The following is a 21,405-nucleotide window of genomic DNA, read 5'->3' on the forward strand; positions in this document are numbered from 1 at the left end:
CATGACTACTAAATACGGAGGATGCGGAAAGGTCAGGGAATGACCACCGCATATCCCCGGAGCAATATGGCCTTAGTTGCTAATGCTCCTAAAAACCAAATAAATAACAAACATAACAAACTCTCAAGAGTAAAGGGAAAGGCTTTTGCTTTCTTAAGGATGGCTACAGTGCTCTTGTCTCAGACAGTTTTTAAATTCTACGCAGTGGGACCAACCGAGGGCATTACTAACAGAAATTCTAAGTGGCAAACGTTCAGGGAAGTAATCATAGAGGCTACTAGGCTTTTCATACCAACTAAGAAATATTGTTAAGGTTTAGACCTAATGGATGTGAGATGAACTGATGAGACTTGTGGAAGAGAAGAAAAATGCATGGAGACATATAAATTATCAGATAATACTGAAGCCTATGGTGTATATATAAAAATTAGCTTGTAATTAAGTCACAAAGTTAGTTAGTGAAGCTAAGACAGTTTATGAGACATCTCTGGCAAAGAATGCAAAGGACAGCAGCAAACACTTCTATGCTTATATTAACAGTAAAAAGAAGGGGTTGAGTCACATTGGGCCACTTGATGTCAATGGGTTCTCTTGATTACCCTGATCAGGTTGCTGATGAACTGAATAGGCATTTTGTAACTACATTCACACTTGAGGAATTCTTTAGGGAAGGGGATTTCAAAAGTTTATCAAACTGTAATGGGGAGATAAATGAATTTGTGATAACTGAAAGGAAAGTGAAAAAGAAATTATTTGAAGCTAAAAATAAAAATAATGCGTGGGATGGATGGAATGTATCCAATTATATTAAGGGAGGCAGCAAAGGAGGTAAGCAGACCGTTAGCCATAATTATGAGGGCATCTTTTGATGCAGGGGTGGTTCCTACGACTGGAGATCTATGAATGTATCTCCAGTTCACAAAGTAGGATCAAATGGTGACATGAGTAATTACAGATCTGTTAGTTTAATATCACTGTTACTGGCATTTCAGCATGCCCCTCCCAAAGAATCAGCCACCAGGAGCAAACTAGACACTGCGCTCAACTTAGTAGGTTTGGTGTGATGTAAACACAAATAGCGATGGACCCAACAAGGCAAAATCAGACACACATCGTAATTTATCACAGCCTTCCAATAATTATAGACATGCCTGTTATTAGCATTAGTGAGGAATACGATGCAAGAAAGCAAGCTTATGCAGCATCAGCCAAACAAAAAAAAAAAAAAAAAAAAACCCCTTCTATTTCACCCCTCCATTCATTCAAAATGCCTGTCCAGCTCTGCCTTAAATTTATTTAAGCTATCAACTTCCACAACAAGAGATGGAAGTCTGTTCCGCTAATCAACTACCCTCTGGCTAAAGGCCAATTTCCACACATCTATTCTACAGTTGTCTTTCCTCAGTTTGAATCTGTGCCCCCTCAGGTTCTTAAACTAAGCAAGAGGAAGAATCCCATGCATTCAGCTTGCTTGACCCATTCAAGGCTTTTTATGCCTCAATCAGATCCCCTTGCATGTGCCTACTCTCCAGGTGCTGCAATTTGCAGAAATTAAGCCTTTCTTGGTAATAGCACCTCTTTGTTCCCCTCACTAATCTTGTTGCCCTTCTTTGTACTCATTCTAGCAACTCTACATCCTTCCTAAAATGAGAAATCCAGACCTGTACACAGTACTCAAGGTGTGCCATGACCATTGCCTTGTACAATGGGATAATCACCTCCCTGTCCCTGCTAGCAAAATTTCTATATGTCATTGACAAGACTCCATGACCTGTCCCGGCATCCCATCTGCACTGCTCAGCGAACTTTATATCTGATGGCACAATTACCCTCAGGTATTTTTTGCTTTCCACTTCCCTGAGTGTATTACCACATGGTTGGTACGTTTCTCTTGTGTTATTGCTACCCATATGCAGTAATTTACATTTGTGAATGTTAAAGTTCATTTGCCACTTCTCAGCCCATTTGTTCAACTTATCTAGATCCAGTTGGAGTAGCATACTGTCTTCACTGTCATTATCAACCATACCAACCTTTGTATCACCTGCAAACTTTGACATTAAGCCTTCATCAATATCATTGATGAATTCACAAAACAACAATGGGCCCAGCACTGAACCCTGGGGAACTCCACTAATAACACTCTTCCAATAAGTGCAGTGTCCATTGATTAACACTCCGTGTCGTCTCCCACTCAATCATCTGTTTATCCATTGTAGCAACTTACCCATAATGCCATACCGCTCCATTTTGTACAGCAGTCTTCCATGTGCAATAGTATCAAAAGCTTTCCTGAAATCCAAATATAAGATATCAAAATTATTTTTTGGATCCAGTTCCTTTGTGACCATATTGTAGTATCCAATCAAATTGTTCAGACAAGACCTCCTTTTAACAAACACATTCTGCCTTAACTATTACTGCAGTCTTGTCTAGATGATCATGCACTGCTTCTTTAACCAGTGACTCCATTATTTTCCCTGAACACAAGTTAAACTAACAGGTCTTTAGCCACTTGTGTCACCTTTTGAACCCCCTTTGTGAACTGGTAACACATTTGCACACCTCCAGTCCATAGGGACCTCCCCTGAGTCCAAGGAAGCTCTCATAATTATGGCTAAGGGTTTGCTTACTTCCTTTGCTGCCTCCTTTAATATAACTGGATAGATCCCCTCCTTCATCCAGTTGCCTTTCTTATGTTTAACTTCAACAATTTCTCCTCCACTTTGCTCTGAGTTATTACAAAATCATTTAACTCCCTGTTTAGATTTTGCTACACATCTGGCCTTCTCGTCCTTGAATAACTCCTCATGTGCGAATGTAGATGCAAAATGCTCATTTAGTTTGGCAGCTATCTGAGAATGATCATCTACAGTCAACCCATTGATATCAAGTGGACCAATCTGATTTATCGCCTTCCTTTGAGTTTATATAAGTAAAGAAGTCTTTGCTGTTTTTCTTTGCATCCTTTGTCAAAGATTTCTCATAATGTGCCTTCACTTGCCTAACCTCCTTTGTAACTAGCTTATACAGACTAGCTGATATCTACCATATACTTCTGTGTCACCTGATAATTTTTATGTGTCCCATACATTTTTCTTCTCTGCCATGAGCCTCATTAATTCATCTGACATCCATTTAGGCCTAAACCTTGAACAGTATTTCTTAGTTGGTATGAAAAGCCTAGTAGCCTCTAATATTAAGTTCCTGAAAGTTTCTTATTTAGAATTCAATGTTGGTAACATCATCAGTTGATCCCACTGTATAGAATTTAAAAACTGTCTGAGACCCCTGTAGTCACCTTTACGAAAGCAAAAGCCTTTCCCATTTCCCTTGTTGGTAGTTACAATTTTAAGTAAATCAGTACATTATGATCACTGTCAGCCAGTGGTTCTTTTATCTACAAATTCTTAATGCTTGAATAATCACTGCTAATTATAAAATCAAGAGTATTATTCCCTCTGGTTGCCTCTCAAACATGCTGCTTTAGAAAACAGTCATCCAATAAATCCAAAAAAGTCTTGCTAGTGTGCGAGTGAACAATCCACAATTTCCAGTCAATATCTGGAAAGTTAAAATCCCCCATTATAACACATTCTGATTTATTGTCCCACTCTATTTCTCTGCACAATTGCTCATTATACTCATCAGATTCATTAGGCCTATAACACACACCTACTTTCATTTTTCCTTTCCCAGTGCTTATGTCACATCAAACTGACTCAACATTGCATTGTCCACCAATGTCAATTGGATGCATTTCCTTAGATTTTGTGTTTCTTAACTAATAGCATAACCCCTCCTCCCTTCTTGTCCTGTCTATCCTTTCTGTACACATTGTACTCCCAAAATTCCAATTCTGCACTGCTTATATCTGTGTCACAACCCCTGTCTGTTATCCCAACGATATCCGCCTTTGATGTCTTGACCAGCACTTCAAACTCATCAAATTTATTAACTATACTCCTAGCTCCTTAAGTCTGTTCCCAATAAAATAATGGACTCACTGGTTAAAAAACTAATGCAGGACCATCTAGATAGGAATGCAGTTATACTGCAATTATTAATGAAATTCAGAATCTGCATAAAACTTGCAATGAAATAAAAATATACAAATAATAATAACCTAACTCGACATTTTATTACAGCACTTTTATTACATTTTAGTGATCATTATTTATTCAAGACTTTTCATCTCTCTCTCTCTCTCTCTCTCTCTCTCTCTCTCTCTCTCTCTCTCTCTGTATTTGGTTTTAAGTTATTTTATCTATGTTGTCACTGAGGAAGGAAGGCTCCATAGCTTATATTGCTGAAATGGTCAGCGGTATGAGCATTAGTTATTAAAGCATTCCAAATTAATATGAAATTACATAAGGAACGAAAAGATCAAAGTACTTGATTCTTTTGTTGCAGAACAGTTTGCAAATTACATACACCCTATCATCTGTATTTGCAAGGGATACCACCAAATATGGAGGATGCGGAAAGGTCAGGGAATGACCACCGCATATTCCTGGAGCAATATGGCCTTAGTTGCTAATGCTCCTAAAAAAAAACCAAACAACAACAACAGCAAGGGATACATTCCTTGGATGATTGCTGACAAGTTCATTGACTCAAATGTATCCTTATAATGAATTACATATACATTGCACAGTGGTGACAAACCTTTAATTAAATGTGTTTTAAAAATAAAATGCAACTTTCAAGACAATCTTTGTTTGCCAGTAATGTATAGCACTCCTACTGATATTTGGGCCTCAGTTGTCCTTCATTAAGTGTGGACTCTAACTTCTTTTCAGTGTCATTGGTTTGTCATCATTGCATTATAATTATTAATACATAATTAAACACATAATTAAATCCATACTTTAAAAAAAAAAAAAAAAAAAAGATTATAACCCAAAAATGAAAATTGAAGTATTATTTAATTTTGAATAATAATGCAGTAAAATCTGATAATGTACATCTAATTTTCAGAAAATTAGTAAACCTATAGTGCTCAAGTTAGTGTTATTTATAAAAGTCGGACAATCTGGTAACCATAAGAACTGTTGGATTATTTATCTCCCCTTCCCCAATTTGAATATTTCTGGCAAGGTTTCACTCAGAGCCATAAATTTTCTTAGTGCTCTATAAAATTAACACATGGTAACCTACAACACAAAAAATAACCCTTGGGGAAGTGAATAGTGCCAAGTACAATGCACTTAAGCCTTGGACCAGAAAAGGGCTTCAATTTCCAACAAATGGCCCTCCTTCTCAATCCAGGCAAACAGAACTCTTTCTTGCTATCCATTTCCTCAATATTAATTCTCATATCATTCCCACTGAGCACCAGGACTACCCTGCAATAACCTACAGTGTAATTATGGCATGGGGAAGAAAGTCATGAGATTCTCTTGCTGTTTATATACAAAATTAGTGATTAATTGATAATTAGCAATAGAAAAAGCGTGTTTTGATGCCCAAAGTTCATAGTGTCAGGCTGACATACAGTTGCAAAACTACCATATTGTCGCACTGCAGGGGGAAGGGGACAAAGAGTCATGGGACTGGGAAACTAGTATTGTACAGATTTTGATGAAATTTTTATAAAAATTCAGTCCCTCCCACAAATTTTAATGAAATTTTTACAGTTTAAGCCCCTCCCACACTAATGAGATTTGCAAACAGGTCCCCTGTTTGTAAATCTCATTAGGGTGGGAGGGGCTTAAACTTTGTAGTTTTACTACTACTGACATTTCCAGAAAAACCAAACTAGTCCTTAGTGAGAGTATATGGTGGTTTTACTTGTCATTTATTTGAAGAGGCCTTGGTTTGATTTTTGTTGACAACTGGAGGAATTTTTAATGTCATCTTCAATTGAGGCAATATTTAGCTGATCTCAGTCAGAGGTAGTATATGTGAGAGTATGTATGGTGTCATTTATTTGAAGAGGCCTTAGTTTGATTTTTGTTCACAACTGGAGGAATTTTTAAATTTTTAATGTCATCTTCAATTGAAGCAATATTTAGCTGATCTCAATCAGAGGTAGTAGGGCTTTCCTTGTGAGTTATTCTGGGTTTTTCTGCCCTGTGAACACATGCATGTATAGATGTAATGCAAAAATGGTGCAACATGGTCTAGATCAATGGTGCGGAAACTGTGGGGCACGACCCCCAGAGGGGTCATGGGATAAATTAAAGAGGTTGCGGCAAATTTTAAATGAATTTATTTTTGGTGTACATAAAAGCTAAAAACCTATTGTTAAAATTACTTTTTCAATACTGTAGGTGTAGAAAACTTACTACTCAAACTAATTCTGAGATACAAATGAACCCTACTGCTTACTGCGTTGGGAATATGCCTTAATTTGCTCACTGGCTATGGACCCGTAGTGTTATAGACCCATGTTATGGACAGTATGGACTCATATTGTTAATACTAGCAGACCCCAGTGCCTGAGGACAGGAATCAATTGACCCAAATCTATCACTGAATTTATACACACTCTGCTTAGATATTGACCATATGAGATACTTGTAATAATTTGAAACATAACGAAGAAATTGTGCTGCAATAGAAGTGTGTTGCACGCACACTTTATTCTGCTTCATAATTCGGTGCTTTCATATAAACTTGGATGTGTTTTTCATTCTTCTGCTACTTTTTATATTGTATGTTTCATTGTTTTTATTGTTGTTTTTAAGAAGGAAAAAACAATATTTTACCATGGGCAATTGGGTAATTGGAACAAAATGGCTGAGGAGTGATGACAGTAATGTTGCCACGGGTAGTTCAGAAGCTAATAAAGTAAGAAATATATCATGTGAAAATTTGGACATTTCAAAGTGCAACCACCAGTTTCTGGTAGAGAGCCATCATCAGAGCCATGGCAACCCGGTGGTGCAAGTGGTGTACTGCACCACGGCGGCAGAGACCAAGAGGCGGTAAAGACCAATGTTCTGTAAACACTAAAAGAGACGGCAAAGACTAAGGAGACTAAAAGTTCAATGTATTGAAGAATGTGTTTTGTGGTATTTTATATTAACAAATAATTATATAATATTGGTGTAAATACACCATAGTTTACCCATAAGTTTAACTACTTACGTGTAACAGCATCGTTTAGATTTTATCTCATATTGTGGCTACGTTCACAACAAGATACCAGGTATTGCACTACTTCAAATAAATAACACTTCTCTAGTAGAGGAGACTACTGTTATATATTCTCTGTGGGCATCACCACTCAGACGCGTTTCGTAGCTTGTTGGCTCACTCATCAGTGGGCAGGCAGGTAATGCAGACATGCCATCACGGTTGCGAAGTTAATTCCGATATTATATAGTTAATTTCAACCCATAACATATTATGTCTTGAGCATTTAGTCTTCAAAATATTATCATTGTCTTTACCATTTGGCATCTCTCATATTGTGGAATTAACTTCACAACAGTGATTGCATGTCTGCATTACCAGCATACCTTCCCGCCCACTGATGAGTGAGCCAACAAGCTCCGAAACGCTTCTGGGTGGTAGTGCCCACAGAGAATAAATAACAGTAGTCTCCTCTACTAGAGAAGTGTTATTTATTGGAAGTAGTGCAATACCTGGTATCTTGTTGTGAAGGTAGCCACAATATGAGATAACATCTAAACTATGCCATAAATTTAACTACTTACACCTATGTAAGTAGTTAAATTTATGGTGTAGTTAAAAACTATGGTGTATTTACACCGATATTATATAGTTAATTTCAACCCATAACATATTATGCCTTGAGCGTATTGTCTTCAAAATATTAACAAATAATGCATTTTAACTTTAAAACTTTTTTTTTTTTTCAATATTTCTCAGATGTCTGATGGAAGGAGACAAGTCTCTGGTTATGAATACAGAAAGGGGAAAAAAAATTAAGTGACTAAATAAAAAAGCAACCAGTTTGATTACTGGGTTTCTGGACATCCAGCCACAGCCAGGTCGATCGACTTCCTCTAGCTTTACTACTATTGATGAAGAAAAGTTCAGTGTATTGAAGAATATTTTGTGGTATTCTATATTAACAAATAATAAATTTTAACTTTAAAACTTTGTTTTTTTTTTTTTTTTTTCAATATTTCTCAGATATTAGCATTAGTAGAGGTATACGATGCAAAAAAGCAAGCTTATGCAGCATCAGCCAAAAAAAAAAACGCTCCCATTTCACCCCTTCATTCGTTTCAAATGCCTGTCCAGCTCAGCCTTAAATTTATTTAGGCTATTAGCTTCCACAACAAAAGATGGAAGCCTGTTCCACCAATCAACTATCCTCTGGCTAAAGGCAAATTTCCGTACATCTATTCTATAACTATCTTTCCTCAATTTGGAACTGTGCCCTCTCAGGTTCTTAGTCTGAGCAAGAGGAAGAATCCCATCAGCATTCAGCTTGCTCAACCCATTCAAGGCCTTATACACGCCAATCAGATCACCTTGCAGGTGCCTACTCTCCAGGTGCTGCAATTTGCAGAACTTAAGCCTTTCTTGGTAAGAGCATCCCTTTCTGATGGAAGGAAACCCATATCTGATGGAAGGAAATGATTCTCCGATTATGAATACAGAAAAAGGGAAAAAAATGAAAAGCGACCAAATAAAAAAACACAAGTTCAATAAAAATAAAACCAAATAAAAAAACACAAGTTCTGGACATCCAGCCACAGCCAGGTCAATCGACTTCCTCTATCTTTACTACTATTGATGAAGGAACTTAAGCATGTGAATTATCACCTGTCCAAGACATTGATATTTCAATTCAGCTTGAGACACTAGGTGCAAGTGAAGCAAATTTGGTTAAAAATATATATTATTTTGGAAATTTTTTTTTTTAAATTCCACCAAAAAAAAATTATATAAGAAAAATTATCATGGGGGCGGCAATAAGAAATTTGCATCAGGGCGGCTGTATAGCCTGGTGCAGTCCTGGCCATCATATTCCAAATCAAGAGGAATAAAAAAGAATAGAAAATATCAAGAGGAATTTATGAAGTATGGCTTCACTTATAGTGTTGTTGATGATGAGCAATGTCCTGTGTGTGTAATACGTTACAAAAAACTGGCTAACAAAAGCATGAAGCCTGTTAAATTAAAAAGACACTTACATATGAAACATCCAGAGCTAATGAAAAAAACTGAATCCTTTTTCAAAAGACACGTCAACACCACACAAGGTCAGAAATGTTTCAGGAAGAAACATACAGCAGTTCCTTGCAAAGCTTTAAGAGCATTGTTGGAAGTTTCATATTTAATAGGAAAAAAATTGATATCACATACTATTGCTGAATCTCTTGTTTTCCCTGCTGCAACAAAAATTATTTAAATTATGCATGGAGAAAAGTACAGCAACATTTAAAAAACATTCCTCTGTCCAGAGACACAGTCTCGTGGTGTATTACAGTTATCGTGGACAACATAAAATTCAATTTATTAAATCGATTGAAAGTCCAATTTTTGTAATACTGTTAGATGAATCCACAGATATTTCCAGCCTTGCTCAAGTTATTGTTTATGTCAGATACTGCTAACAAGGGAGATATTTTGGAGGATTTTTCTATTTTGCAAAGCTTTGGATGGAAGAACAACGGTGAGAAGATTTTTGATGTTATAAATATTTTGTTTCAAACAAATATTGCCCAAAGTGGAACAAATGTGTTGCGATTTGTACTGATGGTGTGGCTGCATTAATGGGAGAAAATAAAGGTTTAAAAGGCAAAAAAAGGTAATTTCTCCAAATAGCTTTTAATCACTGCATTATATATAGGGAAGCATAATAGTGAAGGAAATGCAAACTGATTTGCATGAAGGTTTGAAAGATGCAGTAAGTGCAATCAATTTTGTTAAAAGTGGAAGCTTAAATAGCAGATGAATCTGCTTATGAAACACTTCTTTTATATATGAAAGTAGGATGGTTGTCCATTGGTAAAGTGTTGCAACATCTTTTTGACTTAAAACATGAAGATTTATTAATTTTATTGAATCGAAATCAGAACCATGCTCAATTGTTTATAAATTAAAAATGGCTTGGAAGACTTAGTTACTTTGTTGATATATTTGAAAAACTTAATGATTTAAATTTAAGTCTTCAAGGACAGGGAACTAATAAAATAGAAGCTTTCAAAAAGAAGCTTAATCTTTGGAAAACTGAATTGGAGAGTAATAATATTGACATGTTCCCTTGTTTTTCTGATTTTGTTAATAGCAATAATATTGACATTTTACAATTTAGGATATCATTACCACCCACCTAACAATGCTAATTAAGAATTTTTCCAAACAATTTAATGTATCTCCAGAAAAAAACTTGCACTGGATTCATGATCCCTTTACTTTTGAAATTTCTTCGTGTCCCGAAATTACTATTGAGCAAAAGGAAGATCTTATTGACCCGTCGTCTGATGAATCATTACGTGCTCGTTTCAAGGCTACGACTTGTGAAAAATTTTGGCGTTCTCTTCGAGACGAGTATCCAGAATTATTGAAAATGGTGATACAAACTTGCTATCTTTCTGGTCTACATATTTATGTGAGGTTGGCTTCTCAAAATTAACAGTTATAAAAGCAAAACAACGCTCTAGACTTGATCAGAAGATGACATGAGATTGACAATTTCAAATATTGAGCCAGATATTATCGATTAATCAGGCTCATCCTTCTAATTGTTTTGTTTTGTAATTGTTCATTTTTTATTGTTTTGTAATTTTAATTGAAGAATAAGAATTTGATTTTTTGTCTTTGCTGTATGTATTCAATTAAAATATTAAACAATTATTTTAATGTGTAAATTAAAAAGGAGGCAATTTTTTTATTCCTTTCTCAGTACTCGAATATAATTTTCTACTACATAATTTATAAAATGCCATTTTTGTTCTCTAAAAATCTGGTCATCCTACCTCGGGTTTACATTGAGGAGTTGCGTCCATTTTATATTTAATAAAGGGGGTTGTGAGCGAATTAAGTTTGCACACCACTGGTCTAGGTCGCTGATTTGCCTAAAACTGAACAACTGCCACCTAAAAAAACAACTTTTGCAGTTTTCTCTGTTTGACAGTATTAATTTATCCAGTTATATGCAGGATGGATTTTCTTGTAATTTCATGAGAATTTCATGTACTTTTGTGGGCAGCAGGACTTAAACTGCTTAGTTCATGCAGCGATATTGCAAACAGTAGAACAAACTTGCCCTAGTATATTGCACTGTTTTAAAATAAATGATATTGTGTAAGGGGGTTAGCCCCCATCCCCAGGAACATTTTGTTTTATATTATATAATTGTATTGCCACGAAATCTACCAATGTGGAATATATTAACCCCCCCCCCCCCGATCAAAACAGAATTTTTGGATGTGACTGAAAGAGAATGCCTAATATCCAATAAGGGACCAATAAGTCCTCAAAGAAGCTGTTATGGCATTGTCTCATCTGTTAAAAAAAGGCACATTAATCTTTTGTGCAATGCCATTTGTTTGAAAGTAGTGCAGTATCAGGCAACATTGTGAAGGCAAATTTGTTCTACTGTGAGTGATAATTGCATTAACTAGACAGTTCAAATTCTGCTTGCTACAATAACACATGAAAGGATAAGACAGTCCTCCTGACTTCATATAATTTCAACGAGACTAAATAGCATTAGATATTTTATAATTTTATAATTTCTCTAACTATGTATTAAGTTTCATTCAAATAAAAATCCAAAAATAAAATTTACACTTGTTCATGTAATACTATTACATGTAGTTGGTCCTACTGCATAGAATTTAAAAACTGCTTAAGACCACTGTATTCACCCTTAAAAAAGTAAAAGCCTTTCCCTTCACCCTTGAGAGTAGTTATGTCTTTAATTAAATTCCACATTAGTACACTGTGATCATTGCCACCAGTCGGTCTTTTACTTGCAGATTCTTAATGCTTGAAGAATTGCTGCTGATAACAAGGTCAAGGTATTGCTTCCTCTTGTTACCTCTCTAACATGCTGCTGTAGAAAACAAGTCATCCAATAAATCCACAAAAGTTTTTGCTATACTGTGAGTGACCAACCCACAAGTTCCAGTCAATATCTGGAAAGATAAAATCCCCCATTATAAGATATTCTGATTTACTTTTCCATCCTATTTTTCTGTATAGCTGTTTATTGTACTCACCACAGTTGTTAGACTATTGAACACCCCTACTTTCATTTTTGTTTACACAGTGCTTATGCTATGCTAAACTGACTTAACATTGCACTGATCACCCATGTCAACTGGATTCACTGCCTTAGATTTTATGTGCTTTGTAACTAAGAACATAACTGCTCCACAACTTCCTGTCCTGTCTGTATACATTTGTACTTTCCATATTTAAATTCTCATCACTTATGTCTGAGTGACACCATGTCTCTGCCCTCCTTACAATGTTATTTGATGACTTAATCAGTACTTCACCTTCATCGAATTTATTTACAGTGCTCCTTGCATTAATGTATATGCAAGTAAACACACATTCTTACCCTTAGTTACCCTAAAACAGCCCATGCATTTATTTGTTCCTTGACGACCCACAACAGGGCTTTAAATCCTCACCACCTTGCTTTCCAGGTTTCTGCATGTTCCAATAGAAGCAGTACAAGAATCACTTTCACCTATGTCTGTGGCTCTAGTTTATCTCTTAGTCTGTGTATTCTCCCCAAACTAGCTTTTTTCTGACCCACCTATATTCTTGCATCCCTTGTATTTAAGTGTATCCCATCCCTGTACAAACAGTTTCTCCTGTTAACAAGCACAGACCACACCTGCAAATTCTCTCCAGGGCTGAATTAATTGACATGGCTCTCAACATTTACTCCCTCCCATTGTATCTTGGCAGAATTGCTGACATTTAAATTCAAAAGTGTAGATACCACATTGAGCCTCATGAAAGAGCTGGGCAACCCACTTGATGATATCCACAAAAAAGCACCTGTGTGAGGAAACTGAATATGTGGGCTACAGAACAACTGCCACTCTAGAGGAGACCACATTGAGGTGTATAAGGCTCTGAGAGGGAACATTAAAATGAATGAGGGCCAAATTTTCACTGTTATAAATAATTCCAGAACCAGAAGCCATAAATTCAAATTACAGGAAATGAGATTTATACTAAATTGTAGGAAGGTTTCTTTCAACCAGTGGTTAATTATTGGAATAAGTTACCTCTGTGGGGGAGTTGAGGCTGAAGCTTGAGGAAATTTGAAGGTTAAATGAAAAGTTATATAGGTGGGAGAAATTTTTTAAAACAACATAGGTTATTTATTTTCTTTTCTTATTTTTATATATTAGGTTTCATTAGTTTTGATATATTTATTTTTTTGGTTAGTGTAGTAAAAGCATGTTGCTTGTACTACTACTAATAATAATCATAATGGTAAACAAATGGATTTGTTTGGATTGTTTTTTAATTGGATAAACAAATGACCAAGATGGGGTGTCCAAATACATGGCAATGATGGATTTGTTGTAGCCGTAAGGAACCAAGTCTGTACTGTGCCTGAAATAATGGGTATTTCTTAATAGTGAGAAGTAATTTCAGCAACAGAAATAATGACAGAAGTAACAACAGAAGCAGTTTCAGCAACAGAAATAATAACAGAAGCAATTTCAGCAACAGAAGTAATGACATTAGTAATTTCAGCAAAAGAAGTAATGAAAAAATTTATACAGTGCAGTATTGTCATTGTATATTTGCATTTGGAACATGGTCAGTAAGACAGTTTAATTGTTGTAATTACTAATTTCATTTTTAGATGTGTTCATATGTCAAAAGTAATTACCTTAGGGCTCTGAAACATAAGGTATAGGGCTCTGAAACATAAGGTATTTTTATGTAATTAGCCATTTTCTATTAAATTATCTAAATTGTGCTATGTGCAGTTGTCATTACTAAAGTTCAAGTAGAAGAAAGGATGGAGGGCTGTAAACAACAAGGCTGACAGTGCTCCACTTTGTGGATGGTCCAGACTGACTGTTTTTAATAACAGTGGACAAATTTCAAAAATGCCTGTTGCCCCTCTGTAAAGTGTTGTAGGATTTTTGCACTGGACATCCCTCTCTACTGGTTGCACAGATTTAGATTTTGTGCTTTTTAACTAAGATCTTTTTTGCTCCTTTCTTATCTGTCCTTTCTGTGCAAATTTAACCCCCCCCCCCAATATTCAAATTCTGATTCTGATTCCTTATATCGAATGATGGATTATCGAAGGCAATGATTGGTATACTAATGAATGCTGAAGAACTGGTACAAATATATATGCATTTGATTTAAATGTATTATATAGATAAAAATGTCAATAGGTTAGGAAGAATTAACTAGAATTAGAAATATATGTAACTACTTGTTATTAATCAAATTAATTTTATATTGTAATTCTGATGAAAATTTCAAGATGGCAGCATTCAGAAATTCAGACGTGCATATATGTTTATATTGTACCTGTTATATTGTATTTATATTATTAAATAAAGTTTTTTGGACTGCTGCTGGTCACCATTAAGAATATCTAATCTGTGTTCAAAGTAGATATTGCAAACCAAAAATTTACATAAGGATCTTTAATAAAAGTAGGAATTTGTGTTATGTATTGGTATTAGTTTGCAGTTATTAACTTGACTTTCAGATCTTGAAAGTGAAATGTATCTACTGAGTCACCTGCTTACTGAGCAGCAGAGTGTCTTAAATTCCCTTTTGGAAATTTCTATTGCTGGAGATAAAAGTAAGTATTTTTAATATAAACTACATGTAACTTGTTTCACTGTTTCAGCAAGATCCTTTGATTATTTATAAATTACTTACCAGCAGGATTAAATCATTCTTGAGTTTAATTTGATTTTAGAATTTAAGATATTAGAGATGTTAATGAAGCATAAAGCTTGATATATATTTCATATATTTCAAAATATAAATCTCATGAAATATATGAAAAGGCTTTAAAAATGCTGTCCGGAAAACTGTGCATTAAGCAAAAATCTAGCTATATTAGCATTAGTAGAAGCATATGATGCAAGAAAGCAAGCTTATTTAGCATCATCCAAAAAAAAAAAAAAAAAAAACCCTTCCCTTTTCCCCCAACCATTCACTCCAAAATTTGTCTAGTTCAGCCTTGAATTTATTTAAGCTGTTAACTTCCACAACGACAGATGGAAGTTTGTTCCAGCAGACAACCACCTGCTGGCTAAAGGCAAATCCACTCATCTATTCTATAACCAACTTTCCTCAATTTGAATTTATGCCCCCTCAGGTGCGGAATCTGAGCAGAAGGAAGAATCCCATCAGCATTGAGCTGGCTCAAACCATTCAAGGCCTTATACACCCCAATGAGATCACCTCACAGGTGCCTAGTCTCCAGACATTGCAATTTGATAACTTAAGCCCATCATCATAAGAGTAACCCTTTGTTGCATTCACTAATCTCATTACCCTTCTCTGTACTCATTCTAGTTGCTCAGTGTCTTTCCTAAGTAAGGTCTCCAGACCTTTATGCAGTACTTAAGTTGTGGCCTGATCATTGCCTTATACATGGGGATAATCGCCTCCTTATTCCTGTTGGAAAAATTCATGTATATCATTGACAAAACACCATGAGCTACTCTTGCAGCCTGTGTGCATTATTCAGTAAACTTCATATCTGACTGAACAATTACCTTCAGGTCTTTTTCATTCTCCACTAACCTGAGTGTAGTACTGCACAGTTTTATATAAGCTTTGCATCAGTTAGCATTAGCATTAACATTAGCATTAGTAGAGGCATTTGATGCAAGAAAGCACTTATGCAGCATCAGCCAAAAAAAAAAACCCACTTCCACTTCACCCCTCTGTTCGTTCAAAATACCTGTCCAGCTGAGCCTTAAACTTATTTAGGCTATCAACCTCCACAACAAGAGATGGAAGTCTGTTTTGGAAGTCTCTTTTTTTTTTTTTTTTTTTGGGCTGATGCTGAATAAGCTTGCTTTCTTGCATCGTATGCCTCTACTAATGCTAATGCTAATGCTAACCAACCACCCGCTGGCTAAAGGCAAATTTCCGCACGTCTATCCTACATCTGTCTTTCCTCAATTTGAATTTATGCCCTCTCAGGTGATTATTCTGAGCTAGAGGAAGAATCCCATCAGCATTGAGCATGCTCAAACCATTCAAGGCTTTATACACCTCTATCAGATCACCTCGCTGGTGCCTAGTCTCCAGACACTGTAATTTGCAAAACTTAAGCCTTTCTTCGTAAAAGCACCCCTTTGTTCCATTCACTAATCTTGTTGCCCTTCTCTGTACTCGTTCCAGCAGCTCTACATCCTCCTTGAAATGAGGCCTCCAGACCTGTATACAGTACTCTAGGTGTGGCCTGACCATTGCCTTATACAAGGGAATAATCACCTCCTTATCCCTGCTAGAAAAATTCCTGTATATCATTGACAATACTCCATGAGATACTCTTGCAGCCCGTCTGCACTGCTCAGAGAACTTCATATCTGCCTGCACAACAACCCCCAAGTCCCTTTCATTCTCTACCACTGTCAGTGTAGTACCACAGAGTTGATACGTTGCTCTGGGGTTGCTGTTTCCCATGTGTAGTACTTTACATTTGTCAATGTTAAACTTCATTTGCCACCTCTCAGCCCATCTGCTCATCCTTTCCAGATCCTGTTGCAGCAGCATAGTGTCAGTAGTGTCCTTGACAACCCTGCCAGCCTTTGTATCGTCTGCAAACGTGGACATTAAGCTTGATATACCATCATCAATATCATTTATAAATACAGAAAACAATAATGGACCCAACACTGAGCCCTGAGGGACTCCACTAATAACATTTGTCCACGATGAGCGGTGTCCATTGATTACCACTCTCTGTCTTCTCCCCCTCAACCACCCCTTTATCCATAGCAGCAATTTGCCTCCAATGTCACACTGCTCCAATTTGTGTAGCAGTCTTCCATGTGCAACAGTATCAAAAGCCTTTCTAAGATCCAAGTATATAATATCAAAGCTATTCCCTGCATCCAGTTCTTTTGTGACTGCATCATAATATCCAATCAAATTGGTCAGGCAAGACTTCCCTTAACAAAACCATGCTGTGTCTGAGCTATAACTGAAGTCTTGTCTAAATGATCCTGCAGTGCTTCTTTAACCAGTGCCTCCATTAATTTTCCTGAAATTAATGGAGGCACTGAAATTAATTAAGCTCACAGGTCTATAATTACTTGTGTCAGCCTTTGATCCTCCTTTGTGAATTGGGGTCACATTTGCACATTTCCAGTCTATGGGTACCTCCCCTGAGTCCAAGGAAGCTCTCATAATTATGGCTAAGGGTTTGCTTACTTCCTTTGCTGCCTCCTTTAATATAACTGGATAGATCCCATCCACCCCGGGTGCCTTTCTTGTGTTTATCTTCAACAGTTTCTCCTCCACTTTACTCCCAGTTATTTCAAGATTCTGTAGCTTACTGCTAGAGCTGAATACACCTCTGGCATTCCCCTTGCTGAATAACTCCTCATGTGTGAATGTCGATGCAAAATATTCATTTAGTTTGTTAGCTACCTGAGCAGGGTCAACAACAGTTGACCCATCAATATCAAGTGGACCAATCTGATTCATCCCCTTCCTTCTAGAGTTTACATAAGTAAAGAACTCTTTGCTGTGTTTCTTTGCATCCCTTGCCAAGGATTTCTCGTAATCTGCCTTCGCCTGCCTAACCTCCTTTGTAACTTGGTTGCATATCAACTTGTATCTATCATAGGCTTCTGTGTCATGTGTTAATTTGTAAGTATCCCATGCATTTTTCTTCTCTGCCATATGCCTCATTAGTTCATCTGACATCCATTTTGGCCTAAACCTTGAACAATATTTCTTAGTTGGTATGTAAAGCTTAGGAGCTTCCAAGATTAATTCTTTGAATGCTTCCCATTTTGAATTTGCTGTTGGTAACATCATCAGTTGGTCCCACTGTATAGAATTTAAATACTGTCTCAGTCCATCGTAGTCGCTTTTACGGAAGCAATAATCCTTCCCTTTACCCCTAATGGTAGTTACCTCTTTGAGTAAATCCCACTTCAGCACACTGTGATCACTGCCACCTAGTGGTTCATTTATCTGCAGATTCTTAATGCATGAAGAATCACTGCTGATAATCAAATCAAGAGTGTTACTCACTCTAGTTGCCTCCCGAACATGCTGATGTAGAAAACAATCATCCAATAAATCCACAAAAGCCCTGCTAGTGTGTGAGTGACCAGCCCCCAAATTCCAGTCAATATCTGGGAAATTAAAATCTCCCATTATAAGACTGTCTGATTTACTGGCCCACTCTATTTCCCTGTACAGTTCCTTATTATACTCATCAGAGTCATTAGGCCTATAGCACACTCCTACTCTCAATTTTGATCTCCCAATGTTTATGTCACACCAAACTGACTCCACACTGCACTGTCCAGCGATGTCGACTGGCTTCACTTCCTTGGTTTTTATGTGTTTCTTAACTAATAGCATAACCCCCCCTTCCTATCCTGTCTATCCTTTCTGTAGACGTTGTACTCCCCAAATTCCAGTTCTGCATCCCTTATATCTGTGTGACACCACGTCTCTGATATCCCAACAATATCTGCCTTTGATGTTTTGAGCAATACCTCAAATTCATCAAATTTATTTACTAAACTCCTAGCATTGGTGTGTACATGCAAGTATACCTGCACCTGTAGAAACAGTTCTATTCTTAGCTACCCTAACACAACTCATGTGTTTACTTGTACCGCAATGGCTCCCAGCAGTCTCTGAAATATCATGCATCTTGTTTTTCAGGCTTGTGCTCATTCTAATAGAAGCAGTGCAAGAATCTCTTTCACCTCTGCCAGTGGCTACTGTCAATCTATTGGTCTTTGTCTCCCCCCAAGCTAGCAGTTTTCCGACCCACCTAACACTGCCTCGATAGCATCAGCAAATATTCTTGCACCCTTTCTATTTAAGTGTATCCCATCCCTGTAGAAGCAATCTCTCCTGTTAACAAGTACAGTCCATGCTGAAAAAAATTCTACCCCTTGAGCCTTGCAGAATCTTTCCAGGGCCGAATTGATCGACAAGGCTCTCATCATATACTCCCTCCTGTCGTGTCTGGGCAGAATTGCAGACACTTTCAAATTCAACCCTAATTCTCAGCTTTTGTTCAACAGTGACCTGTACTTGTTAAGTAATTCTGCCGGTCTCCTACTCTTAATATCATTAGTGCCAACGTGTACAACTATATCACCTTTTGTGCCCTTAAAAGATGATATTCGCTCTACAACGTCATCAACCTTTGCCCCTGGCAGACATACCCTGGTCCTGTTCCACCTATTCTTTTTACAAAGCATGTTCCCCGTTTCCCTGACAATAGAGTCGGTATGATACTCTTGGGTTACTGTTACCCATATGCAGTACTTTGCATTTGTCAATGTTAAACTTCAGTTGGTACCTCTCAGCCCATCTGCTCAACTTTTCTAGATCCTGTTACAGTAGTGTACCATTCTTACTGTCATTAACAACCCTATCAACCTTCATATTGTCTGCAAACTTGGACATTAAGCCTGATATACCTTTATCAATTTCATTGATAAATACAGAAAATAACAATGGGCTCAGCATGGACCCCTCGGGACCTCCACTGATAGCATTAGTCCATGAAGAGCAGTGTCCATTGATTACCACTCTGTCTTCTCCCACTCAACCATACTTTTATCCATTTTAGCAACTTGCCCTTAATGCCATACTGTTCAACTTGTACAGCAGTCTTCCATGTGCAACAGTATCAAAAGCTTTCCTAAAATCCAAGTACAGCAGACTCTCGATTAACCGGGACACTTCAAGACTCCAAGTTAAAAAAAAAAAAAATCAACCAGAAATCAAAAATTCAAGTAATACCTAGAATAGGTATAAACAGATATTTTGCAAGTCGTAAATAAGCGACAAGCTGCATTATAAGTCGTCATTGGGAGATTAGTGTACCTATTATCTTGCAATCTCCGCTGTCTTCACACCTGCAGCTCAAAAAAAAGAGGGAGAAGAAATGTTTAGTTTGTTTTAGTGCGTTGTGTCGATTGTTATGTTCCGTTGCAGTGCAAAAGGACAATTTTTGTTTCGTTATTTATGTTCAGGGATGCCGGAATTTTTTTTAAATTTATTTTTTTTTTTGTTTAGAAACCGTGAAAATGATGGGCAAACGCAAAAGAGTTGCGTTTTCAGTTAAACAAAACCTTGAAATTATTCAAAAGTTTGAAAACGGTGCATCTGTTAAATCTCTGAGGAATCATTATAATAAGGATGTATCAAAATGGCGAAACATTAACAGGTATTGCGCAGAACTCAGATTTGTCAATAATAATATAGTAGCAATATGTTATTAGTCATTCCTGAGTTACGTAAAACTCAACAAAGTAAGAAGTTCTGGAACATATCCTTACATATGTCGGGGACTTTTGTATTTTTGTATTAACCGGGAAATCAGTTATCCGGGATTTGTTTTTTACCGTCTATCCTGGAAAATCGAGAGTCTACTGTATATGATATCAAAATTATTTTTTGCATCGAATTTGTTTGTGATGACTACACCATAGTATCCAATCAAATTGGTCAGACAAGACTTCCCCTTAACAAACCCATACTGTTTCTGAACTATAACTGCAGTCTTGTCTAGATGATCCTGCAGTGTTTCTCTAACTGATGACTCCATTATTTTTGCTGTACAGAAGTAACAGGTCTTTAATTACTCGTGTCACCTTTCAACCCCCTTTGTGAAATGGGGAAACATTTGGGCATCTCCGGTCTGTGTGGATCTCCCCTGAGTCCAAGCATGCCCTCATAATCACGTTTAATGTTTCAATATTGAATATTGAAACATTAAACAAAATTATGCAAACCCTAATATGAAGGGATTCATATGAAACATTTTTTGGAGTGATGTGCGTGGTCTACAACAATGAAGAACATATGAGTTTTATACAATTGAATTATTTTAGAGCAATGTAAAGAATCTAAGATATGCCTCAAAATGGTAGAATCAGATCTGAAATGAGGTATATAGCATAGCGCAGTGATTTTTGAGACAAACTAACACACCCTAAACAATTATGAATGAAATAATATCAGACAAATAACATATTTCTGAGTAATGAACATATCTCAGTCCCACAATAACAAAGTTATTCCTGTGAATAAAAAAAATGTAGAACTACCCTATTGAAGTGAAGAAACATGACTGATGCCGAAGGACAAATTCAGGAATTGTTAGTTAGTTAGTTATTTGGTTTTTAGGAGCATTAGCAACTAAGGCCATATTGCTCCAGGATATGCGGTGGTCATTTCCTGACCTTTCCGCATCCTCTGTATTTGGTGGTGACGGGCTCGAACTCCGGTCTAATC

The 21,405-nt window shown here is 36.7% G+C and overlaps 1 protein-coding gene across 3 annotated transcripts in view; it reads left to right on the top strand.

The window, feature by feature from the left end:
* The window catches only part of Exo84 (exocyst complex component Exo84), a 210,753-nt gene that overhangs the window by 8,450 nt on the left and 180,898 nt on the right, over positions 1-21,405 (top strand). For 2 of the 3 annotated variants that reach the window (XM_090373093.1, XM_090373095.1), the window contains one exon: positions 14,645-14,740. In XM_090373093.1, the coding sequence (XP_090229219.1) occupies positions 14,645-14,740 (96 nt within the window). Of the gene's footprint in view, positions 1-14,644; positions 14,741-21,405 lie in introns of those variants that run through there. The other variant, XM_090373094.1, reaches the window with a different exon arrangement.

The sequence above is a fragment of the Mastigoproctus giganteus genome, chromosome 5, assembly GCF_048544385.1.
Source record: "Mastigoproctus giganteus isolate SK-2022 chromosome 5, ASM4854438v1, whole genome shotgun sequence".
NCBI classification, from domain to species: Eukaryota; Metazoa; Arthropoda; class Arachnida; order Uropygi; family Thelyphonidae; genus Mastigoproctus; species Mastigoproctus giganteus.